General features: G+C 43.1%; 1 protein-coding gene across 1 annotated transcript in view; it reads left to right on the top strand.

The window, feature by feature from the left end:
• The window catches only part of DCDC1 (doublecortin domain containing 1), a 1,098,140-nt gene that overhangs the window by 515,067 nt on the left and 556,067 nt on the right, over positions 1-27,006 (top strand). The window contains exons 13-14 of the mRNA XM_069223476.1: positions 799-924; positions 3,907-4,012. Coding sequence (XP_069079577.1) covers positions 799-924; positions 3,907-4,012 — 232 coding nt within the window. The remainder of the gene's footprint in view (positions 1-798; positions 925-3,906; positions 4,013-27,006) is intronic.

The raw sequence follows: 27,006 nt of genomic DNA, 5'->3' as shown, positions 1-27,006 counted from the left end.
ATAAAAGGATTCAAAGGAAGCTTTCCGAGTATTTACTCAACGGCATATACCTAAGGTCAATTTTTACATTCATTGGTTTCAGCTGATCATCCATGCTTTATCTTTAGATGTAGAACTCTTTTTAATTTTTTGATTTATATCTTGTAATTTAAGAGTGATAAATTTACTTTAGTTTTGATATTCGAATCGTTGGCGGCAGGAGGGATTTGTTTGCTGCGTGATTGTGTTTTCTTGAAATACAAATCCATAATTAAAAAAAGGATGCTTACATGTACATGGCGATACCAGGTTTGAGTATGCAAGCTCCAAGATCCTTTTCAGCTTGGACTGAAATTCCTGGTTCAGGTTAAAGTCTGTGAGTAATAAATTACTGTTCAGGTAGTGTATTGACTAGAGGTGGTCAGCATAGGCTCAGTGTGGCGCATTGCCTGCCAGAATTTCATGATATCTACATATGATGAATTTGCATAAATCAGTCTGCATATATCGGTGGTTATCCTGAAACTATGGCATGAATCTGGTACTCTTGGACAATCTTGACACCCCTGTTGCAGACAACATATTAATTGCAATTAGGAACATAATGCAGATTTTCAGTGGCACCAAAAATTAGATTATGATCTCTGGTAACAGGCTACTGATTTTCCCCTGAATATAACTGTAAATTTGCTCCTAGTTAATGGCACCTAATTTTAAATACTTGTTTCACCTTTCTGATTCATACGTCATTAATCTATTGCTACATATTTACGGCTGTTTGCTTTTTTTATTTCATGAAATGTGTTTCACATTTTTCAGGTCTCCCATTAACCCAGTTCTGAGTTTGACGTTTGACAGAGTGGCCTCTGTAGAATACGAGGGTATCACTGCAGTGTGCAAAGCTTTCTTGGATCCCGACCTGCCTCTATTGTGTCAATATGAAAAGTATGGCGCCTACAAATTTGTAAATACATTCATGTGACTTCTGTTATTGTTCTAAGGCCTTTTCAGCCTTTTCCCTATATGCTATTAAATTCTGCACTTTTCTGCTCTGTAGTAAACCTAATAGTTTGCTCTAATCTCTTCTCCCACGTTCATGTATTATCGCACCTGAATGTAAGATATCTGTGGATATCCAGCTCTGCCACGTTTCCCAGGTCCATGAGGGAAGTCCAGTTCAATTGTTTTTTTTGTTTTTTTAATTCTGGGACTTTTACTCTTGTTTGTTCCATAAGAATACAAGTCATAGAATTCAAAGGACAAATCCTGGACTAGAGCAGTGCTTCACACATAGACCTGGGAAACTTGGCAGCTATGGATATCACAACTTAATCCACTTGCAATCTATTAGTATGCACAGCATAAATAAAAGATAAAGAATGCTTTCGTTTTACATTTCATATAAATGAAGGACGTTTGTTGTTTGGGTTGTGTCATATTGTTTGATTCAGTTTCCTTTTTGACCCGCAAAGTACAGCTAGATTGAGATTTTTAGGTTGTACCGCCCTGAGCCATATAGGATTCCTCTGTGGCTTACTTTGATATTTTATCACAGGAGAATATTATATATATGGCTCATAGTACATTCCCTTGGGGACCGCTCCATCAGGACTCTAAACTAACTACATCCCATGACTGGGGTGACCAAGAAAGTTTGAATCAGGAGCCATCTAGGAACAAGAGGCCCCAGAAGAAAGCCAAAATGTGAGAGAACTTACAAATGATTTGCTGCTTTAGATTTCCCTAGAAGCTGATGTTACACATCTGGTGCTAAATTACACATTGGTCTCTGTCCCTGTTTGTGTCCGGGGCAGACCCACACAAAGCACCGATTTTAGAAAACATGCACTATACCCAGAACAGGTGCAAACTTTAACGGCTCACAGCTGCACGAGCGGTAGAGCAGCAGTGAAAAACGCAGCGATGGTTTGAAGCCACTGCACCATCTTTCACTGGAAGAAGAGCAACAGCATTTTTAGAGGGTATAGGGAGCCTCCATAGTTGGGTGCTGTGTGTGAGTGACTGCAACCACCTGCAGGAGATGGCTCAGGGATCCTGGCCTATGCCTGTCTTAGGAGTGTGTGCACAGTTGCTCAGTTCTAGCCCTTGCACTGTTGCCAGTTTATTTTTACTTTGCTAGTTTTGCAAAACTGTGGACATTTAAATCATAATGAGCTGAGATGGGGCCATACACAGCTGCAGTAATATTCTTGTTTATGATCCAAACACCACGTACACTGCTTGGCATCTACTTTTTATTGTTTTATTTATCACTGTGTACCACTCATCCTCCTACTGCTAGAAGCTCCATATGCCTTCTGGCAGCAGGGAAAGCAGATGATGTGGTTGCTGTGCAGAAACTATGGTGCTTCCTTGCTGTCACTCAGGGTTAAAACTGCAACAACAACAAAGTGATGGATGGAGTGCTCGAATTAATCTCAGTCACTGGCGATCGCAAGGGGTCGCATTCCAGTCCATTGTTTTTCACCCACCCTTACACTCTGGATAAAGGCCCATCTTATGCAAATCAGTACTGACCCTACTCCTCATGGGAATAGTCGGTCCTGAACTGCCAAGCTGGGTCCCCTCCAGAAGAGACCACAAGCAGCCCCAGACCACTTTAAACCTACTTAGGTCTCATCAGTGAGGTTTAGCTTGCGACCTATAGCACAGCGAGCATGGGACATACGTCCGGGGATGCACCTCACTCTTAGGGTGTAAACTGCAACAACAAGGTAATGGATGGAATGCTTGAATTAATCTCATCCACTGACAATTGGTTGGGCCACATTCCAGTACATAATTTTGCCAAGACTTAATTCCGTGCTCACTGTGCCACCGAAAACAAGCTGCACTGACTGATGAGCCCCAGTCAGGGCAAAACTGGTCTTGAGGTGTTGGGTTGCTTGTGTTCCAGTTCAGGGAGAACCCAGCCTGTCAGTTCTGGTTGAGCTGTTACCATCTTAGCAGGGCCAAGACTGATTTGCATTTGGTGGGATTCATACTGAGGTTGCATGGTGGGAAAGGGTATGCCCAGATGTGGGTCCTGTGCACACCCTGCAACTGGAACCAAGTTACACACGACTGACAAGCCCCAATCAGGACAAAACCTGTCTTGGGTTACATGTGTTCTGGTTCAGGGAGGGCCTGGCAGTTCTGGCTTCACTGTTCCTATTGGAGTAGGGTGAAGGCTGGTTGCATATTGTTGGGTAAAAATTGAGGTGGCCTGGTGGACAAAAGAACAATGGGTTGGAATGCTACCGCAAGCAATTGCCAGTGGTTAGACTATTGCAAGCATCCTCCCATCACATTTTCTCTCTTTGATTTGCCACTCAGGGTTAGAAATTCATGAGTTGCATTGGTGAAGCAGAATTTTTTGCAGCCAGATATCCCACCCAAGTCAAAGACATCTGGCTACGGAGAATGGGCCATCTTTGAGAAATTCGAAGATACCTTATTTCACTTTGTCTACACTAAGAACTGGCTGTGCCTGCACTCCTCTTTTGTGTGTTTGTGGAAGTATTTGTGCTTTTTTATGATTGCTTAGGCCTTCCGACGTGGCACAGGTTTGTTGCTAGATTGCAGTTCTTTCCTCTGCGATCTTCAAAAGTGGTTAGTTATTGACTACTGTCAGGTACTGAGTAAAGGTACTTCTTTATATTGCACTTCTCAATAGAACTGTAATACTTTTAATTGAAGAGTACCGACACTTCTCAGAAACAAGCAGGTACTCTGAGGCAGGGTACCTGCACTTCTATTTTTCCATTTCATGTGCTTTTTATTGACAGGCGAAAAAATTTCTTGATTTCTGACCTTTAGAGTAAAATTTAATTTGTGCATGTTTTGAAGATTCAACAGTTGTAAAGGTAATAAAATAACTGTACGTGCTCAGTTGATGCTGTAAATTATTTTATTTATTTTTATTAGCTGGGAAGTCTGCGTTGGGTTTCCAGACAATATCAGGTGTACAAATCGACAGGTTTATCAGGAAATGGAACTTGTGGACACACAAAGCCATTTTATACAATCGAAGGTAAGTTCCTTTGAAAACCCATTTTGTCCGACCTACAATAATTTATGCATTATCTTATTAATATTTTTCTTTTTCAGAAGCCATTACGTGGTGAGTAGAAACAACAGGCCAAAAGCATAGTTTAGTAGTGCAGAATGTGTTGGTTCAGTGTCCATATGCAAACATGATAATTGTGGTCACGTTGCTTCTGTAAACTTTCCCCTGCAGCGAGAGCCGTCAAACACAAGTCTTTCTGGCAGTGCAGAGAATAGATGTGTTTGCCTTGTCATCTTTGTTAAAGGACACTGCCCTGCTCCTCTTATCACTCTTACAATTAGCATTAGGAAGGCAAACTTTCACTCAGCTGTTGCAAACTACAAATTTAAAATAACATTTCTTTTATTGAAAGTGCATTTTCCTTCTGTTTCCTAAACGCTGGCAACACATTTTCAGTCTTAGCCTTTCAGTGTACCTTTCTCTCCTACCGGGCCATTTATTTCTCTGCCAAATGATTAGCCAATTTGTACACGTTTTAGGGGCCGCAACACACAAATTGGGCACTGAAAAGCAGTGCCTTAGTGTACAGAGTCTAAAACTCAGGCATGATCGCGCAAAAAAGGTGCATTTTCTCACAATATGTTATGGTGTCTACCAAGTGATTGACAATGTACACCATTTGAGAAACAATCATCTTTATGAAAGAATTACATGTGCATTTCATCAGAACCCTTCTTTAGGTCCCGCATTTCACCACCTTAGGGAGATAGTCTTCGCTAAGATTCAAGCTATGTTAGAGGGGTCAGTACAAAACAGGCCATCCATAATGAGGGCTGAGGACTGACATTTTGTATTCATTAGAATAGTTATGAAACACAATGCTCACAAAATGGTTAATGTGTTGGGGATAAATCAGTCAGCAGACTGGGTTTTCATCATTTGTGATGTTAGAGCAGTTTTAAAGGGCGTACTCGAGGGTAACACCCAGAGCTGGACATGGAGATCATTACACAAACGTAATTATTGATGGTCTAAAGACACAAATCGTGAAGATGCAGTGGGGCTTTTGCAACATGAGGACATTAAGATTAGCCAAGCAAGTGCACCTACTGGGAGATAGTGTGAGGTCAATAGGACGAGGTTTCCTGTAGACGTTTGAAGATGAATGTGAGGAGTTTCCAATTGATTCCACGCCTAGACAGCTGGATTGGTGTCCATGGAGAGAAAGTGATGGGTGCATTTCTGAGGAATCCAATAGCAACATGTATGCCATGGAGAGGCGAGAATATAGATCCTCCAAAAGTAGTGATGGGAGAATCTGGATTCCATTAAAGACATGTAGGCTAGCCTGGATTCCATTAAAGACATGTAGGCTAGACTGCATTCCATTAAAGACATGTAGGCTAGCACTGTGCATAAAAAAAAATGATCCTGCCCACGCCTGAAAAACATGCTTGCACCGACTCAAAAGATGCGGAGCCCCGCAGTCGACAACCTTCGGTGCTCCCAACAAAAAGGTACCAATAAATTAAAAACTATTGTACATTTATTTTCCATGCATGATGCTAGCCTCCAGTCTTGTCATGACATTATGACTTTCTGGCGAATACAGTATATCATGCAGTATTATTACTAGAATATTTATTAGTGATTATGTGGCGTGGTACTACCCAATACTGGGTGACTGTGAAGAACTGCTTAATTTGATTTTAAGTAGGATGCGTGAATGGAAGGGTACATAATAGGTATGCAATTGGCATGCAGGTGAATCGAATGGCAGAAGAATATGATATGATTTCACCAAGGGGCATGGCGTGGAGGGAAATTGGAAGGACCCTCAGAAAATATACATCAAGATGGAGTGACATTATTCAGAATTGTGTGGTTCTCAGTCAGGAGTCATTCATTGGTCAAAAGTAGCATTCCAGTATCTGATTTCCTTATCATCCATCGGATTAACACAATAATGTAATACGTTTAATAAAATAGAGCTTGTACACCTTGTAGAGCTGGAAAATTGTATTCTTCTTTCATTTATAGATGACCTCAGATAGTGGTTGAAATTGGGCAATCGCTATTATAAAATATTCCACCTCCATTATTCTCTCAGTAGGTTCGTGTATCCCTCTTAAACTTTCTTAGACTACCCCATATCACTATATTTCTAAATGCTTCATATTTGGAGGGGGGGTTGTTTACTTTCGCCCTCACAATAATATTAACCCGATTTTAGAGTAAAGCGGTCTCTCTAGGATTGGTTTCCCTTTATTCATGTTCTGCAGTACACATCTTCAGTGTCGTAAACATTGTTATTGTTTTTTGATTATTCTTAAAAAACACAAAAGCTAAGTACATTTTGTGCAAATCCTGGTTTTGTACAAATCCCGATTGATGAAGTTTCGTGATCTCCGCGCTCACAGAAATGCAATTGTCACAGCTGTGCCTGCTCAGGAATAGTAAATAGTAAACGTATTTCACGTGCCGCGCATAGATTGCCGTGTTTAAATATATTTTGCTAAGTGACATCACCAGTAATCACTCTGAATCTCTAATTCTAATGGAACCATAAACAGTTGAACATCTAGGTTGCTAGAGATCGGTTTAGATGCCAAGGCGTTTCCCATTAATAGCATCTTCTCATTAAAAAGCGGTCTTTGAAATAACTTTGCACTGTAAACGCATCCTGTGATAGCCCGTGTTCGTATGAACGACTTCTTATGTCTAATGCACAATGTGGTTTGCTATTGTGATGGGTAAGAACTGCCCCAGGCATCCAAAAACATGTTTTCTTTCAACCGTGCATGATTGAGTTAACCAGTGTCACAAGGTTTACCCTGTATGTGAGATCTTATCTGTTGTAGCAGTAGAGTCCTGGCAGCACAGAAGTGACATTTTAGGATTTAATTCTATGAATTGTGTTCTTTTAAGAAAATATGTTTTCGTTTTGTCACTTCATTACGTCGGTCACCCTTGGGAAAACATCTGCTTTTCTACCTTAAAAAATCAGTGATCCGGGCATTCACGTTTAAAACAACCCGGGGCAACAAATATCTTTTCCCTGATGTTATGTACATAGATTTGAATGCAATTTACTGATGGAATCACCTAGCCTATTCTTAGCAATTGAACTACATAAGAGAATTATTGTACTTGCTATAGCTCATTCAAAGGTATTTATTGTCTCAATCACTATGCAGGAGCCAGCAGGGAAATGGAGCACAGCATGCAGTAATAGGAAAAGAAATATGTGGGAAATCACCTAATCTCAAAGCACATCACATCAAAAGGCTGAGTGTGCATTGAAACTTACCTTCATTTAAAGTCATAACCCATGAATAAAAAACAAAAAAATGGCAGCACTCTATTTCAAATTAGAATAGCAACGGATTTGCTTTCAGTAGTTGGTGGGGGATCCACCCTATATTCTGAAAGTAGTTTTTAAACAAATGCGTCAATGCTCCTGCAGATGACGATGCTTCATTCATTCATTCTGAGGTACCAGAATATATAAGTATGGAATTTGAGATACACATTTGTGGATTAAAATTAAAGTGGAATGATCTAAATACATGTTGGAAATAATACTTAAAAGAACTATAATCCCAGCTTCAAAGTGTTCCAACTATTAGGGAGCAAGAACAACCGCAGCAGAACAGTTCACAAAGCAGTTTGCAATGTCTACAAACAACATCGTGAACCTTAACTTCTATGTATTTTACTCCTTCTCTGAAGACAATGCCTTCTATAAATGCACTAAAGGAAACAAAAAGTGGGTTCCTTGAATTAATTTTAGTCTTTGGTAATTACTCTGTGCCTCAGTCCAGTTCATTGTTATTTTGCCCAGTAGACCACCTCAGACAGGAGTCAGCAATTAGCAAATCAGCCTTGATCCTGCAAACTCCTATGTCATGGCCTTCTAAACAAGAACACAACAAAAACTGCAGACTGATTTGGTGCACCCACAATTCTGATAAGAGTAATAATACATATACAAATAAAACCTCTTTTAAGGTAGGGAGAAGTTAGTCATGCAACCAGCATTATTTGTCAATTCCAGTGTTCATTTACATCAATATGTTTCAAGAGATAAGCATTTATTTCAAAATATGGGACATCCACACTTAAGTTTGACATGTCCTGGTAGTGAAAAACTCCTAAAGTCATTTTTCACTTTTGCAAGGCCTTTCTTTCCCATTGTCTAACACTGGGTTATCTTATTACATTTAATTTGTTATAACTTTTGCCTGGGAGAAGATAAAAATATGGTGTTTACACTCACAACAAGTGGATCTGATGGCTTATTGGAGTAATGTGTCCACTGGAGAGGCCTGTGTTCGACCTCATGGCCACAGGTTCAAATCCTGGTGTGTCCACTCAGCCTTTCATCCTTCTGAGGTCGCTAAAATAAGTACCATTGAGTTGGGTAACAATAAACATCTGTTATTCAGCACCAAGATACCTTTCTGGGTGAATATGCCCTTTACAAATACTCATTATGTCACATGAATTGTAATTTAAAATTCTCTTTTATGGTAAAGTGACATTTTAAGTCACAATTCTGAAAATGCCACCTTTAAAAAGTTGGAATTTTATCACCCTAACCATTTATGCCTTCTGCCAGTATCGTCGGTCACATGACTATGAATGGCTGCACTGTTGGGGTTTTGTTTTCCTTCCAGACATTGACATAAAAAGGATAAGGTGCAGGTAGGATGGGCTAACCTGCCAGAATAGCTAGGGTCACAGCTGTGCCATGTCCCACTTACACTTCAAAGGGCTTGACTCCAGCACGCACAGAGGAACATGACACTAGTCTTTTGTCTCCCTACACTTTTTGGAGCCTTGAGAGGGGAAGGACTGATCTTTCCAGACCAGATGTGGGGAATCATCCCACTTCAAAGGCAGGCACCAGGTATAAATATTGGACCTCCTGAACCACTCATCAATACACTCCTGGATCTGGACATTACAGAAGAAGGAATGCCTTGCCCCACAAGTGCACTGTCTTGCGGCTACCTGAGTACTGCCCTGCTGCTTAAGGACTGCCTTGCTCTCTGAGAAGGAATACTGGTCCTGCTATCTTCATCCCAGGCTAACCTAAGTGACTCCAAGGGTCAGCTGGCGAATGGAACTCTTTGTGTCCGACTTTAGGAAATTATCTTTTTCAGTGGGACTAACCTAGTTCTTGTATCCATCATGGGCTCCATTGTGGTCCAGCCTGAACTTCTGACCTTCCCCCTTTTAGGTGTTATATGCACCTAAAATTTCAAATTTCTATATCTATGATCAGATTTTCATCATTCTGGTCTCATTGTTTTTTCTAAATTGGTTTGGGTTTTGTTTGACTTGTGTTTTCACTTTATAGCTGTTTGTGTGCTGCATAGATACTTTACATTTTGATTCTTAATTAAGCTTGACTGCTTTGTGCTAAACTACCAGAGGGTTAAGCACAGGTTAATTTAATAACTTTTGTGGTTCATCCTAACAAGGATTGGGGTTGTTGCCTGAGTGGGCTTTCCAACTCCCTCAAACGTAGCCCTATTTCTTATGTGGATGGACCATTAAATCAGGGGTTTTTCGGAAGTGGAGCCAACAGAGTCTCCCCCGGGGTAAATCAAGTGCTTCCCCTGACTCAGATTCTGGCAGGGAAGGAATATATATGGCAGTGATTCCACTCTTCCTAAATCTAAATGATTCTCTCTGTCTCCTTATGATCCAGGAACTTGCTTCTAAGATAACCTTTTACTTTCTGCAGGGGCTTAATTTGTTATCAAAAGTCACAGTCACATCAAAGGAACGTCTTGACATGCAAAGTTTCCTCAATCTTTGAGTTTGAAGAGAGGGCTCTTAGATACTTCTTCTGTCATAAATCACATCCTAAAAATGCTGGAAATGCATTTCACTACTTAGGAATAGAGGGTGAAATACACAAGGCACCTCAAATGTTTGGCATAATGGTGCCTTTCAATTATATGCACAATTATAAATTACCTGTTTTTTTACCAGCTGAAGTGAATGATAGTAGCATGTAATGGCCACCAAACGTGAATCTCTGCACCCAAAGGCCAGAGTAAAAGACAAAGAGCTGAAAAACACTTGCAGATCTCAGCCTGATGGATAGAAAGCAACCTGCAGGGGAATCTGATCTTTTGCAGGAGTTTTACAAACTATTGCATACCAACAATAAACCTTCTGGGATATTCAGGAGCGTCCATCTTAAAAAATCTGTGCATTTATAGTATGTAAGATCATCTTTATCCTGTTTAGTTGCTACAAAGTCGTCCCTGCAATGTGTGCCCATAGAATAATCAGATCGAGAGTATTCCGTTTCGAGCCTGCATAACTGGTAACAGTTTGCTGAATCTAGTTTCAAACATTGTCCAAGTGTGAAAACAACAATACTGACAGGCACAATCGCTAACTCCTATCTGATTGCCAATTGTTGGTATGAGTAAGTCCCAATTGCAAGGCCAGACTTCCAGAAGTGGGTCTTAGTCATTTTTTCAAAATATCTAATGTTATTGCTAACATGATTGTTTTTTTCTGTAGAATCCATATCCTTACTAATTTGAGGTGCCATTAAGATGTCAATTTAGAATTCAGACTTTAACGAAATATATCTGCTTAGCACTGTGGTGAACTAGAATGGTAGGTTATTCTTGTCCTAAATGTGTAAATAATGGATTGTCAGGCCCAACTGTGCGAAAGCCAAACTTTTTCTAACGTGGGTGAAGCGCTCAAACTTTGTCAATGAAAAAAAATAATTCTGATTGATCTGTTCTGGACAAATAAGAACCTGGTGAGCAACTTAGAAAATAGTGAGGCAGATTGACATGAAAAACTTGTCTAGAGAAAACTTCTGCCTATACTAAGAGTATCCTACAAGCTGTAGCCAGAAAAATAAAAACAAAATCCAACTGCAAAGCATATCCAGAGTGAGTACAAAAAGTGAGCAAATCAGGTAGTTCTTTGGTGCGTCGAGGGGACTGCAACCCCTTGAGGAAGTCTGAAAACATGTGGCCAATAATTGCACTTTACTCCTCAATTGTGAAAGTAAAAAAAGGTAGAGGCCTTCCATGATGTTTTGATGTGTACTTATCAGACTGATGAAAGGCTACCTCCTGTGGCTAATATTCTTCTGAGATGCTGAAAGGAGTCTCCTTGCAAATACAATTCTGACAACATGGCTACGTTTTATAGGCAGTTGTGAACCTGCTCCCCTTCAGCTAAACGTTAAATGATTCTCAGTCTGTATGCCGCCAGAAATAGTGCAAGTCACGTATCTCCCGTCTATTGAAGTCTGCTAGATTACCCTCATTTTGAAATCAATCAATCAATCAATCATATTTATACAGCGTGCTACTCACCCGTGAGGGTCTCAAGGCGCTACGGGGTGGGGGTCATTGCTGCTCGAAGAGCCAGGTCTTGAGCTGCCTCCGGAAGGCGAGGTGGTCCTGGGTGGTCCTGAGGTGGGCGGGGAGGGAATTCCACGTCTTGGCTGCCAGGTAGGAGAGGGATTTCCCACCTGCAGTGGTTCGGCGGATGCGAGGGACGGCGGCGAATGCGAGGCTGGTGGAACGAAGTTAACGGGTGGGCGTGTAGAAGGTGAGGCGATGGTTGAGGTATTCGGGGCCCTTGTTGTGGAGGGCTTTGTGTGCGTGGGTGAGGAGCCTGAAGGTGATCCTTTTGTTGACGGGTAGCCAGTGCAGGTGTCTCAGGTGGGCGGAGATGTGGCTGTGGCGGGGTACGTCGAGGATGAGGCGTGCAGAGGCGTTTTGTATTCGCTGAAGACGTTTCTGAAGTTTTGCGGTGATTCCTGCGTATAGGGTGTTTCCGTAGTCTAGGCGGCTCGTGACGAGTGCGTGGGTCACAGTTTTTCTGGTGTCAGCGGGGATCCAGCGGAAGATCTTTCGGAGCATGCGGAGTGTGAGGAAGCAAGAAGACGAGACGGCGTTGACTTGTTTGGCCATGGTGAGAAGGGGGTCTAGGATGAATCCGAGGTTGCGTGCGTGGTCTGAGGGGGTCGGTGCGGTGCCCAGGGCCGTGGGCCACCAGGAATTGTCCCAGGCAGACGGGGTGTTTCCGAGGATGAGGACTTCCGTTTTGTCTGAGTTCAGCTTCAGGCGGCTGAGTTTCATCCATTCTGTGACGTCTTTCATTCCATCCTGCAGATTGGTTTTGGCGGTGGCTGGGTCTTTGGTGAGGGAAAGTATCAGCTGGGTGTCGTCGGCGTAGGAGATGATGTTGATGTTGTGTTTGCGTGCGATGTCGGCGAGGGGGCTCATGTAGACATTGAAGAGAGTAGGGCTGAGCGAGGAGCCCTGTGGGATGCCGCAGATGATCTTGGTGGGATCCGAGCGGAACGGCGGGAGGTAGACTCTTTGGGAGCAGTCAGAGAGAAAAGAGGCGATCCAGTCCAGGGCCTGTCCTTGGATACCGGTGGAGCGGAGGTGGGTTATTAGGGTGCGGTGGCAGACAGTGTCGAAGGCAGCCGAGAGGTCGAGGAGGATGAGGGCGGCTGTTTCTCCGTTGTCCAGCAGAGTTCGGATGTCGTCGGTGACTGCGATGAGGGCGGTTTCCGTGCTGTGGTTGGCCCGGAATCCGGATTGGGAGGGGTCGAGCAGGTTGTTGTCTTCGAGGAAGTTTGTCAGTTGTTTGTTGACAGCCTTCTCGATGACTTTGGCCGGGAAGGGGAGGAGCGAGATGGGGCGTAAGTTCTTCAGGTCGCTGGGGTCCGCCGTGGGTTTCTTCAGGAGAGCGGTGACTTCCGCGTGTTTCCAGCTCTCGGGGAGGGTGGCAGATGCAAACGAGCTGTTGATGATGGTCTGGAGATAGGGGGAGATGATGTCGTCGGCTTTGTTGAAGATGTAATGTGGGCAAGGGTCCGAGGGGGCACCGGAGTGGATGGTGTTCATGGTAGTTTTGGTCTCTTCAGCGCTGATGGGTGTCCAGGCGTTGAGGGTGACGGCTGGGGCTGTGGGTTCCGTGGTGGTCGGCGGGGTCTGTGGACCGAAGCTGTCGTGTAGGTCGGTGATCTTTCGATGGAAGAAGGTAGCGAGGGAGTTGCAGAGTTCTTGTGAGGGCGTGATGGAGTTGGAGCTGGCGTTGGGATTGGAGAGCTCTTTGACGATGTTGAAGAGTTCTTTGCTGTTGTGAGTGTTCTTGTACAGTCTTTCTTTGAAGGATGCTCTTTTGGTGGCGCGGATCAGCTGGTGGTGTTCGCGGGTGGCGATTTTGAGGGCTGACATGTTTTCTGCGGTGTGATCTTTGCGCCAGGTTTTCTCTAGGGTACGGCAGGTTTTCTTGGATTCTTTGAGGGCGTCTGTGAACCATTGAGGTTTCCTGGTGTTGGTCTGTCTTGGGAGACCTCTGAGGGGGGCGAGGTTGTCAGCGCAGTTGGTGATCCACTGTGTGAGGCTGAGGGCTGCGTTGTTGGCGTCGGAGGTGATGGTAGGTTGGTTGTGGCTGAGAGTGGAGAGTAGCTGTTCTGTGGAGATTTTGTTCCAAGGTCTGCGTGAGATAGGTTGTGTGCGAAGGTGGAGAGTCTTGCGTCTGAAGGTGAAGTGGACACATCTGTGGTCAGTCCAGTGTATTTCGGAGGAGTGGCTGAAGGCTACGTGGTTGCTGGCGGAGAAGATGGGGTCGAGCGTGTGTCCGGCGATGTGGGTGGGGGTGTTCACCAGTTGCTTGAGACCGAAGTTGGCGAGGTTGTCGAGCAGGGTGGTGGTGTCGGTGGAAGTTCAGGTCTCCGAGGAGGATGTAGTCTGGCGAGGCTAGGGCGTGCGGGGAGATGAAGTCTGTAATGGATTCGCTGAAAAGGGCGCCTGGTACAGGGGGCCTGTAGATGAGAGTTCCTCTGAGGGTGGTCCTGGGGTCGGTGTGGATCTGGATGTGCATGTGTTCGGCGGCGAGGGGGGTGTCTTCGGTGGAGGTAGTGACGTCGATGGAGTTCTTGAATATGATGGAGATTCCTCCTCCGACTTGGTTGGTGCGGTCTTTCCTGGCGATCTTGTAGCCGTCGGGGATGGCTATGGCGATGTCGGGCCGATGAGGCGTTCATCCAGGTCTCAGTGATGAAGGCGACGTCCGGTGCGGTAGAGTCCAGGAGGTCCCATAGTTCAATGGCGTGCTTGTGGATGGAGCGTGCGTTGATGAGGATGCACTTGAGGTGGTTATTGGCGCGTGGGCTGGTGGGTGGGGTGCAGTCGCGGTGGAAGGTATGCTTGCAGGTTTGACATGCGAAGGGTCCATGAGTGCGTTTCGGGCTGGCTTGGTAGCAGGTTGTGGTACGTCTCGGGTTGAGTGCGTGGAGGGAGGCGGCGTCGTAGCAGTGCTGCGGGGTTTGGGAGTGCTGGGGGTCACGGTACTGGCGCTGGGCGCAGTCCAGGCGCGGACGGGCACAGACGGAAGGCGCGCCAGCGGCGCACCCGCTGCGCACGGCCGCCATAAGAGGGAGGTGGGGGGGAGGAGGGGTCAGCTGGAGGCGGGAGGGAGGGCGACGAATGGGAGCAGGGGGGGCTGGCCGCACGGGTGGCGGCGGCGGCGGGAAAGCAGAGGGCAGGGGGCGAGGGGCCCAGAAAGAAGGGAAAGTGTGAAAAAAAGGGCAAAGTTCACAGGAGACGGAGGCGAAACGAGGAGCAAGGACAGGGAGAGAACAGCAGAAAAACGAAGGAGATTGGACAGGGGAGAGAACAGCAGAAAAACAAAGGAAAATGGACAAGGGAGAGAACAGCAGAAAAACTAAGGAGATTGGACAAAGACCGAGAACAGCAGAAAAACGAAGGAGATTGGACAGGGGAGAGAACAGCATAAAAACGAAGGAAAATGGACAAAGACAGAGAACAGCAGAAAAACGAAGGAGATTGGACAGGGGAGAGAACAGCATAAAAACGAAGGAAAATGGACAATGGAGAGAACAGCAGAAAAACTAAGGAGATTGGACAAAGACAGAGAACAGCAGAAAAACGAAGGAGATTGGACAAAGACAGAGGACAGCAGAAAAACGAAAGGAGTTTGGACAAGGGAGAGAGCACAGAAGACAGGAGAGTAAACGAGGGGCTGGACAGGGGGGAGCGCAAAGGAGTACTTACGGTCTGCTGGAGGTGGCAGGAGCCTGGGCAGGTGGAGCTGCAGCGGCGGGGGAAGCGACCTACCCTAGGTCAAAATCAATCTGTACCCTTTCATTTTTCACTTTAATAGTGCTTTGTTTGCAATTTTCATTTTCAGTTTGAGTACGAAAAACAGGAGAAACAAAGTACAGGCTCTACTGAGGAGCAATGCCACGAGAGAAGATAAACAACAAAGGAAAAAAAACACAGGATGGGGAGGTGGGCACCTGGTGGAGGAGGGAGGAGATACAGGACCCCACTACGGGTCAGCTTCCATGGACTCAGAATTAAATTAAAGGAAATGGAGGGCAACGGCGAAGGCCACAAATTAAAGGGGAGGGAGAGGGAAGTTTGTGTAAAAATGCATGTAGAAATAAGTAAAGAGACCCACCAAACCACAGCGGGGGTGGATAGAGCAGGAGAGGCATGTACTGCCGCCAGTGGGGCAGGGTGGACGATGGGAGCTGGGGAATTTGGGGATGCGTGGTGGGTGACAAGCAAGCAGTGACATTCAATATTCCAGGAGCAGGGTGGGCTGGACTAGTCACTTCTCTATCAGGAATCATTTGCCAGAATGGGGCCCAAATCTGCTGGTAAACATTACCCATGTCTACAAATGCGTAAATGATCTTCTCGTAGAATGCTGTCCAAAACATTGCTGTGAGCCATTCCACGCGGTTAGGGATATGTTGGGATCACCAATGTTGCAGGAAATACAACTTTAGCAAGGTCAAAGCCGTGACTAAAAAACGGTATTCGTTGTGCATCATCGGGGTGTGTTGTGAAGTTGTACAAGAGTACTGTCTGTTAAGAAAGCAGGGAAGGAAAAAGGAATGTCTGGCTCATCATGGATGTCACCTCCGTCTATAGCCCCTAGACATCCTGGCAGTGGTAGGGTATGTGGGTGGTATTGTAGCCTTGGTGATTGCATAACCAACTGCAGGAGTGAGGTAAAAGGACCAGCCTGTTTCAGCTTGGAGGGCATCCAATATCAATCCTGCACCGTCTTGAAGAGGCAAAACTTCATCCTGGATTCCCACACCCCATGGTATACCTGGGTTGCACAGAAGCTCTGTCTAGTCCTTTTCCTCATACTCTACATGCAGTTTCGCCTACACGCAGTCACTGCCACTGGGGAAGAGAATACATGTGCCGTACCAGAAGGTTGTACAGGCCCGACATTACTCCGCAGAATCGACCCCACACCCGCAGACAGGTGACTATAGGAGAGGACAGCTTGCCCCCTGGTGGTGCTCCCAGACCTATAGCAGAGGCAGTGGCAGAGTTGGAGGTACCACCAGTACTAATATGGGGGAAGATAAAGTTCTCTCGCAGAGCTGCGAAAGACTTCAGAGAGCCATTAATCAGAATCTGAGAGAGTGTCTGAACACCCGCCTGTTGCCATATGGGCCAGTTGGGTGGAGCATCTGTGATGCAAATGGCAGCATTCCACCAGAGGGGAACCTCAGTATGTAGACAGGGATCAACCGAGAAGAGACCACGGGCCCGTTTCCAGGCAGAAACCTTTGACTGGAGCATAGAATTGGCAGAACATTCTTTGAGAGCACTATACGCATAGGGCGAGTGGAGGATAGATACCCACTATCTCCAGCGACTGACAAATGGCTGGGGCAAAAGGTTTCAGTGCGAGCAGACAGAGGAGTGGGAAAAGCAGGCATCCCAGATGTGTCCCCCGCAGAATCGGAAAAGGGTGGACAAGTAGCCCCCACAGTTCTCCTGCGCCATGAGGCTGTCATAGAGCCAGCAGACCTTCAAGATGAAGTTGTACTTAAGACCAAATTTACGGAGGGCCATAATGAGATAGCCCCCCTCATTGCAGTTGAATTCCTTCTTGGTGTCCAAAGATAGGGCCAGTGCCTCAACAGGCATATCCTTAGCCAGGGAGAGGACATGAGCCAGGGTCGTCAAGAAATAGTGAGAGGTCCGATCTGCAACAAAGCTGACTTCCATGTGATATACCAATGTGGGGATAACTTTCTTAAGCTGGGTCGCCAAAACACAAGCCAGGATCTTAATATCCCTGTTAAAAAGTGAAATGGGGCGGTCCTTGCCCGGCTTGGGGAGCACCTTTATGGGGGCCTCATTTGAAAGAATTGCACAGTGGTGACCTCCGGAGTGTAGAGATGATTGTAGTACTACGTAAGAGTGTCCGCTATCCCCTGGGGAGGTGTGATGAGGTAGCTGACTTGGTCCCTAGCAGCTGGGTTGGTGGCCGTTGCTTCCTGTTGGTGAAGCTGAGCTGCAAGTTATCTACTGGCCTTCTCACCCCATTCATAGTGATGGTATCTAAGTTTGTGGACTCGAATTCGACCCTAAAAGTAGAAAGATCATTAATCTCCCACCATGCCTTCTCCAGCCTTCGGCTAGTGGAATCAACAGGATGTGCAGTGTCTAGCTGAGTCAGGTTCTGAATGTCTGTTTCCAAGGCAGCCTGTTTCGCCATCCTCCGCTTATTATGGAGTATGGTGTCGCACACAAGCTGACCCCTAATTGTGATCTTTGCTGCCACCTAGAGCGTCTGCATGAACAGCACCGAGCCTTTATTGTCTGCAAGATAGGTCGAAGGTGAGAGTCGAGGTGCTTCTTCCTCTGGGGCTGCCTGTAGTAAGAAGCATTAAAGCTCTAGGGCTTAGAGATCGGCCATGTCATATCCCAGTGCAGCTGAAGAATGATTAGGGAGTGATCAGAGAAGAAGTTTAATACTGCTTTGAAATAACCATGTTATCACCTTTCACAACTGTGATCCCAAATGTATCTTCTGGCCTAAGGTATAAAATATATACTCAAAATCATGAAGATCCAGTAGGAATGATACCAATTTATTGTATTGTTACCTAATTTTTTTATCTTCGCCCTGGCTTTTGTTTTTACAAACATAACTTTTTGTCTTGTGGAAACGTGCCAAACTTGAGAAATGTTCCAGTTAGGCATTTTTGCACATTTCTCAATCAGTCATATAAGAAATCTGTTCTCTGTGTAAAAAGATGAAAACCACTACTCAGCACAACTTGCACTTTGCTAACAGTTTATAAAAAAAAAGTCTCAACCGCCTATATGACCTTTTGATAATTTGTTTACTTGCCACGTACAGCTGCATCAAGCAAATAAGTATCTTCCATAGTTTTCTGTATATTTGTCTTTAGTACAGCTTTAATTGTCTTGCTAGTTTCATGTACTAACAAGCCGTGGCAAAGCCAGTAAGTTTGGCGTTGACCACCACCCTTTTGGCATATCTTGTTTTGTTTTGTAATGTTTTTGCAAAACTTTGTTCAGAACGCTGCTGGGCCCTCATCAATCTCCACAAAAATATTGGCTAAAGGTCTAAAAAAACACACATTGCTGTAGTACTCCCTGGCGCTGAAGTGAACTACATTGAGTGTTGATGAGCTTCTTGTGAAAGGGCAGCAAGCACTAACGCATAGTGAAGTCCGCCAATGGCTGAAGTGGACTGACACATTGCTTCTTGATGCATGCTGGAGTGGTTGGAAGTTAAATATGAATGACAGAACCAATAGACTAATGGATGAAGTCTGGCTTAGAACTCCTGCAGGTAATTTTTATACATATAACTTTAGTAAAATCAGATGGTCTTGTTTAACACAGACTTGAAAAAGCCAGTCAGTTTGGTGTTAGCTGCCAGCCTTATGCAGTCACTCAAAGTGAAGTTAACCACTGGCTGAAGTGGCTGACCCATTGCCCAATGTTGTATGCGGCAGAGGGCTGAAGCAAAATGTACATGACACAAGAACAAACCAATAGATGAAGGGAGATAACTGAAAGCCCATCTGTGTAAGTATATTATAAATTCTAGTAAAATCAAAAGGTCTTGGCTGACGCCAGTTCAAAAAAACAAGAAAAACATACATACATACAAAGAGAGGTATGGGTCCATCCTCTTCATTGATTGATTTATTCAGCTTTCATCCTCATTTTACTTCTACCTAGCAGTGCATGCAAAAATGGCTCAGCATAATTCGGCCATTGGCTCTCTTCCAATGTAAGTAAGAGGATTTTTTCCCAGATCACATGTTTATGTCTATCTACAAAGTAGCGCACTTCACTGCCCGGACTTTTGGCCCAATACTTCACTCTGCCAATGTATTTTCTATCCTTTCTTTATGCTTTTTAAAAATTTCTTTGTAGCCATACTTGTGTTTTTAAATTAGGCTACATAATACAAAACCATTCAAGAGTCATATTTTCTAAAATGTGCATTAAAAATTTAAAAAGTGTCTCTGCGAATATGTTATGTATACCTGGCTGCTGGAAGCAACCATACTGTTCTAAAAAAAATATACATGAGTTTTTATTTTATTTTAATCTTTCTATTAAAAGTATGTGACCTCCAAGCATATGCATTAACATATTTTATTTGTTCTTCTTTTTGTGGTATAAGATTGCAGTATGCTTGTTTTCTACGTCCTACTCCATAAAGCATCTTTTCTTTGCTTACCGGGGGTTTCCTTTTGTAATATACAATATTGCAACATTTCCGAGCAGTGGTCTCTCAGCATCTGAAAACCAATGTGAAAGTCTCTTCATAGCTTTCCCACAGAGCCACCAATAATTCACGAAGGGAATCTCCTGAACAATCCTGGTAAACTTGACTGGGAAATCCCCGGTCACCTTCTTCAATAGTTCATCTATGGTCCCGAGGAAGACTTCATCAAGCCAGTTTTCACCCAATATAGTGGAGTCTTTTGGGTTCTCAATAATAAGCAAGACTTTCAGACCAAAGTGCTCATCGTGGTGGAGGACTACCCTGTGGACAAAAGAAGAACAAGAATCTAAGCTTACTCTTTTTATATAGGCTGATAATTTCTGAAAGTGATAGAAAGTCCCTCTTTTCTTATTCTTATCTCCAATGGAGCCCAGGAATTGTACAATCTTCAGAACTAGGCAGGACCAGGTGGAAAAGTGCTGGGTGTCCTGTTATAGAATATCATGTCTGCTAATATGTATAAAAATTAGCATTCTATAATTCTGATGCCTAACCAACGACATTCCAGGAAAGAATGCTCAGTGCTTTAATCAAAGTCTTTCTTGGCGCTGGCGCACGTGCAGATCGGGACAGAAACAGAAAGGACCGTCTAAGAGAAGCAACTGCTCTCTACTACACTTGAAGGCTTGTATTTCTGTATCTTTGCCTGGACCACAACAAGGATTCAGAACCTGTAACCTGTAACATATTATTTTTGTGAAATTGATACCACCAAACAATTGTGTGCCACAGTTCTTAAAGAAGGCAATGGCCTGTGAGCAGAGTCCTTGTCACAAGACAAACTATTTATTGCCTAATGTTTGCATATGTTAAACAAACATCATTCTGCAGTTTCTTTATGCATCACACAAGCTAAGCATCCGAACCTATTTGATGGGAATTTCCTCAAAGATTCCACAAAAGTTCTCACCACTTCTGCTGAACCTACGGATCTACCTATTCTTCCTCATAACTTGCAGCTGGTGTAAGCAACAATACCTATCTGTTTTTAATTGTTCTTAATCTGCACACCACTGTCTTTATAACATAACAATTCCTTTAGGGCACTCTGAGTCGCCTTCTAGTTGCACGTGGATGCAGTAGGATGACTCGGTGAGTTAAAAAACTTCCTGCTGTCCTTTGCAGGCCACGTGATCGATATCCAGCAAGGCTAACTCAGTTGTAAGTCATTTGAGGAGGGTAAATTATGTGCCAAGAAAATGGGTACGTCAACACTTTTATTTTCAGTGTTTGGGAACAGCAAAGGTGCATTGTAAAACCTTGTATAAATATTGAACATCATTCTTATCATTACAAACACCTGAGATAAAAACATGAAAGGAAGCCTTGAAACAGGTCGTCCAGGCACCAAAACTCTAATAGAGCTGAGAAACCACATCAATGGAAGATTTTACGATAAATTGATCTACATAACATCACATAAATACATTAATCTGCCCCAATAATTATAGTTAAAAATGTAAAAACATAAATTACTGCTGTCGGAACTGAAGAAGATACATAGAAGCAGGACTCTCCGTGTATTTAATACTTTTCGTTTTTTTGTAAGTGGGTACACATTTTCTGCTTTACATATGTATCCCCTAATTTCCTCTCAGTGAAACTGCGCAAAAATGCACATTGGTCTTTTGTTTGCAGGATAATGCTAAAAACAAAATGGAAGAGAAGCCCGCTTTGATAAGCGATCAACATCTGTTACACACAGAAAGTGAGAATAAAACAATTTTGTTAATTAAAGTGTGAGACATAATTGCACATTTTGCTGAATATATTATTGATATTGCATAGATTACCCAGACTTGTGATGAAACCCCTAATAACGTGTTATATTGGTATAAAATTAAAGTGGCGAAAAAATTTCCACTTTGACTAACTCATTTTGGCATTGTACGGGGTAGATTGGAACTGTAGGTACAGTGGAAACATTGGTTAACATGAATAAGACACACATGCCAACCTTAATCACGTCTACGTAGATGGCAGGATATTAAAGTGAAGACAATTAAATATTCACTTTGTCTTAAGCATTCTCGGCGGTGTATGCAATGCCTAGGTGTTGCATGAAATGGTTAGGAAAATTGTATACACAATAAAACAACGTGTTATGTGACAAATCAACAAGCAAAGTGAAGAATTCCTAGAAGGGCTTCTGTGCATGAAAAAGCAAAAAATTTCAACTCATTCCGAGATTTTATTGTATACATTGTAAACTTTCTCTGATAATTAAGAGGCATATCTAGTCATCTTGAAAACGACATACAGGAGTATATAATTTTTTTAAATAATAAAATTAATAAATAAAATTATATCACGTACCCTAAAATATTCTTGCCTGAGCAAGTAAACCAAAAGGCTGCGTAATCTTAGGAACCTATAGAGGTTTGATGCTTAGAATATGCCCTGATTGGTTCTCGCGCATCGGATGTAACAAAAGTATTACATAAAACTTTCTTGAAGTAGCATAAACTATTAACAGTTAACAGATGCAATTGTACGTTTTTAGTCACTTGACAAAGAGCAGACGTAGAACCATAGGAGTTCAATGTGCACACCGCATTCCATCGCCGTTTTGCAATTGTTTACAAAATAAAATGTAGATTAAGGCAACGTGCAATCAACCATGTCAAAATGACAACAGAATAACAATGAAATACACATCACAAACTCTTTCTAGTCACTACAATAGGAACAGTTATTTTTATAACAATTATGTATTTGACTTTCACTTCTTAATTTCACATAAAAACTGTCCCAATGCAATCACAGCGTCGAAACTTTGTCATTTGTCCCATTAATCTCATTGTTGATCGACGAGTTCCGCCATTATATTTAAAGGTAAATATTCTCTTCCAAGTATTTAAAAATAGGAAAGAGTCTGCACCAACATGAGCAATACTACACTTCAGTCTAGTACTACCCAACACCTATGTTCACTTCTACAATGGCACACATTTGTTTAAACACATGAGTCCATGGACTCCCATATATTATTATTGTACCAATATTATAAGCCTTTCATTGTTCAAGCAGAATGTGTGAGGCTGAATTACTCCAGCATCCTCCTACTTCCCAGGTCTGTATAATGGTTTGTAGGCGCTGAATCGAGCTTTCGAAGACAGGCACACCATTTGCATTTTTCTAAAACTGTAATCCAGGTCCTTCTCTTTAAGTCCCTCCTGTAGCCTGGGAAGTTTATAAAGGTGCCCTATAGTGAACAATGTCATAATATGTCTCAATCCCAGCTGACCTTACAATAAAAAGAAACATTCTAAGCTGCTTATTGTATTGACTGTTAAAAGTGTAGGACAGAGTATGGAGAACTGTTCTTTTCTCTTCTCCGGAAGGCTGCTTTAAAGGAGTCAGGTCATCTGGACCTCTACTGGGTACGGATATGAAGTTGAGGAGGGACTGGTAAGTGGGTCAGGTTATATGGACTTATAACCATCATACTCATTAAATATTTAGCTACGAGAAGATTCCACAGGTCATTCCAGCGTAGGTCTATGACTCAGGAGATGATTCGGTCCCTTCTCTCATTCCTAACTGTTTATTTTTCCACCTGTCTCTTTCGGGATAGGTCTTGCATTCTTCAATGGGAAAAGAAATGTGGGGGATGATAAAGGAGAGGCTGAAGTTTAGCATATGTTTTTAGGGTTAGCAGGTTTTTATTTAGAAATTTGATAAATATAAACATTCAGTAAAAATAACGTCTAGATAAAAAAAAACATTTTATCCCAGGTGGGCGTATAGCAATCGAATTGTATACATCTAGCAGGTTCACTAAGGATGATTGAATATATAACTGATCAATCAATCAGGGAGTTTGTAAAGCGCACTACTCACCCATGAGGGTCTCAAGGCGCGGGGGAAGCAGGGAGGCCAGGGCTGCTACTGCTAGAACAGCCAAGTCTTGAGAAGTCTCCTGAAGGTAAGGAGGTCCTTGGTCTGACGTTGGTGGGTGGGAAGAGTGTTCCATGTCTTGACGGTGAGGTGTGAGAATGATCTGCCGCCGGTGGTTGTTCTGCAGATGCGTGGGACAGTGGTGAAGGCGAGGTCGGCGGAGCGGAGCTGTCGGGTCAGGGTGTAGAAGTAGAGTCGTCTGTTGAGGTATTCTGGTCTGGTGTTGTGCAGTGCCTTGTGAGCATGGGTGATGAGTTTGAAGGTGATTCTCTTGTTGACGGGGTGCCAGTGCATGTCTCTCAGGTGGGCTGTGATATGGCAGTGGCGGGGGATATCCAGGATGAGGCATGCGGAGGCGTTCTGACAGATATTATGAGTTCAAATATACCTTCCATTGTGTATTCGCCTATAATGTTGCAAATAGACAGAAACTAGGCATTTTGATTTTCAAACCATGATAGGTTGTGGCAGTATTTAATTATTACCCATGAGTTTAGAAGTAGTCCAGCTGGAGATACAGAATCCAATTTTAAAAGCCTGGTGGTTATTTGCAAAGAAGGTGGTAAATCCACACACATGCATTTATATCTATATTTGCGTGTAGATTATTAGTTTGGACTTCACATACTCTGCATGAAACCTGCAAGGAAAGCTGTGTGTTGTGCATATTCCTATGAGGATTCCGTTGAAAATAATAAACAATGTGATTTCTAATTTAGGATCACATTTCCTCTATGTGGAGACCTCCTTGTTTGAGAAATTGACACAGGATTTCAAATATTTTCCCCCTTGGAAAAACCTCTTCCCTACTCCTCTACCGAATTTGGGGATGATCCACTTCCATTCCAACTGGAGTCAAAGTATGACTTGTTCCAGGTCGGGAAGTGAAATGGAAGGCGTAAATAATATACGTTTGGTCATAAACTCAGGACATACTAAAAGGATCACTGGGGATGGTAGGATTATGGGCTGCATTCTCTTAAGTGTTCACCAGTGGCACTGTTGTTTAATGCTTACATGTGCAAAGTGAAAGTAAATTGTTACCAGGATGTGTTTTTGCTTACATGGGCAAAGTAAAAGTAAACTTTTCTATTGTGTACCTATTAGGATATGTGGGTTAAATGGCTATTACAGTGGTGAAACAAAACTGGAAGGCCTTCCCCTGCACAGAACATGGGGGGCCCATCAGGTGCTGTGCTGAGGACGTCCTCAGGAGCTCGGGTCCTCCCTGCACCGCTGGGACTGCATGGGCCTTTGTTACACCCCTGGGCTAATACATATGCCTGGTACTGTTATTTTTATAAATGCTGAAGGAAAATGGGCATAGCTTTGATCTGCATGAAGGAAGATGTGTGTTCCATTGCCATTGACTACATTTAGGAAATTACCAGTATTGTTTCATATAGGAAATGGGGATAGGGATTTTCTACATAGGGAGAATGGGCATTAAATGGCTATTACATATACCTGGGAATGTTATTCAGTAAATGTTGAAGGGAATGGGCATAACTGTCTTCTGCATGAGGGGTTTATAGGAGGTATGTGGTGACTGAGTATATTTGGAAATGTATAAAGATTGTCAAGGTAGGGGATAGGGATTTTCTACATCAGAGATGCTAGGTGTTAAATGGCCTACCACTGTATATTCATGATTACTGTAAGGAAATTGAAATAGCTACTTTATCGAAGGGGAATTATGGGCATTAAACAGCTGATTAACAAATTTTCCTTATGTTATAATGGTCCTGTTGGGAAAATGGAAATATGTAGTGATTAAAGGGGAGATTATGGGAGGTAAATGGCTGCTACATACTCTAGGCATGATATTTTATTTGTGGGTGTACTTAAATGGGAGAGATTAGGCACTCTGGGTAATCAGGTCAAGAAATCACAAAAATATATATCCTTTGATGGTGCACCCTTGAAAGACCCCACCCCTAGGCCTTAATATGTGGTTTGGACGTGGATATGGCGGTTTGATAATATACAACCCCATGCGCACTCGCTTTGGGTTGTAGAACACTGGATACATTGCACAGTGATTTATAAGACATCTCAGAATAGGAGCTACTTGGATACGATAGTAAAGGACTACCTTAAATATATATCTTGGACCTATATGACATTGACCTGAGGAAGTCATTGGGAAATTCCATGACGAAACACGTGTTGGCTGGCTGTGAATCTGAACAAGGAGTGGAACTAATATAAACCACAAGATACTGTTAAGGAATATGATTTATTTGGATTGAAGAATTCTGAACTCTGATTTTGGAATATATAACAAACTGGGAGCAACGAAATTTGATTACTCGGTCTTTTTGGATTTGGACATTGACTGTATATGAAGGACATTGACACACAGGACGATTATCATTCGTCGTTTCCCCTTTTTTTCTTGTAGCAATATATAAAATTCAGTTATGATTGACTGATTATTTACCCATGAGTACTGTCTTATTCGAATCTATGACAAATTGATAAATATTGATTTTGGGATACTGTTTATGAGTGCCTCTTATATTTAATGGTATGATATTTTATTTAGCCTTCTTGGGATGATGGTTATAATGATTTCTAAATGGGGGATAATGGATGTTAAATGGCTGTTGCATACACCTTCCAATGTAGCGTAGTGCTGTGTGTTAAGGAAACAGGCATAAATATATTTTTAAACAGGGACCATGGGAGTAAAATGGCTGGTGCATATTCCAGATACTGTTAGTTATAAAGTTTGAAGGTAAATTGGCATAGCTGTGATCTGGATGGGGGATTATGGGTGTTACATGGCCTTTGAATATATTTTGAAACGTATTAGGATTGTTCAAAGTAGGAAAGAAGGACAGGGATTTTCTATATTGGGGCTGATGGATTTTAAAGGGCTTTGACATATACCTACCACTGTGTTTTCATGATTACTGTAAGGAAATAATAATAGCTACTTTACTCACAATGGATTATTAACATTAAACAGCTGTTGAACACCTTTTCCAATATATTATAATGGTCCTGTGAAAAACATGATAATGTTTAATGGGGGGATTATGGGGCATAAATGGCTGCTACATGCCCTGGGTCTCATCAATCAATCAGTCAAGGAATTTGTAAAGCGCGCTGCTCTCCTGTGAGGGTCTCAAGGCACTGAGGTGGGGGGTGAGGGAGGGCGTGCTGCTACTGCTCAAACAGCCAGGTCTTGAGAAGTCTCCTGAAGGTAAGGAGGTCTTTGGTCTGACGCAGGTTGGTGGAAAGAGTGTTCCATGTCTTGGCAATGAGGTGCTAGAACGATCTGCCGTCGGTTGTAGTTCTGTGGTGATTCTCTTGTTGACGGGGAGCCAGTTTAGGTCTTAAAGATAGTCTGTGATGTGGCAGTGGTGGGCAATGTCCAGGATGAGGCGTGTGGAGGCGTTCTGGATGCGTTGCAGCCTTTTCTGGAGTTTGGCCGTGGTTCCTGCATAGAGGGCATTGCCGTAGTCCAGTTTGCTGCTTAT

This window comes from Pleurodeles waltl, chromosome 3_1 (assembly GCF_031143425.1).
Source record: "Pleurodeles waltl isolate 20211129_DDA chromosome 3_1, aPleWal1.hap1.20221129, whole genome shotgun sequence".
Classification (NCBI taxonomy): domain Eukaryota; kingdom Metazoa; phylum Chordata; class Amphibia; order Caudata; family Salamandridae; genus Pleurodeles; species Pleurodeles waltl.
This window is presented reverse-complemented; position numbering and strand designations above follow the sequence as displayed.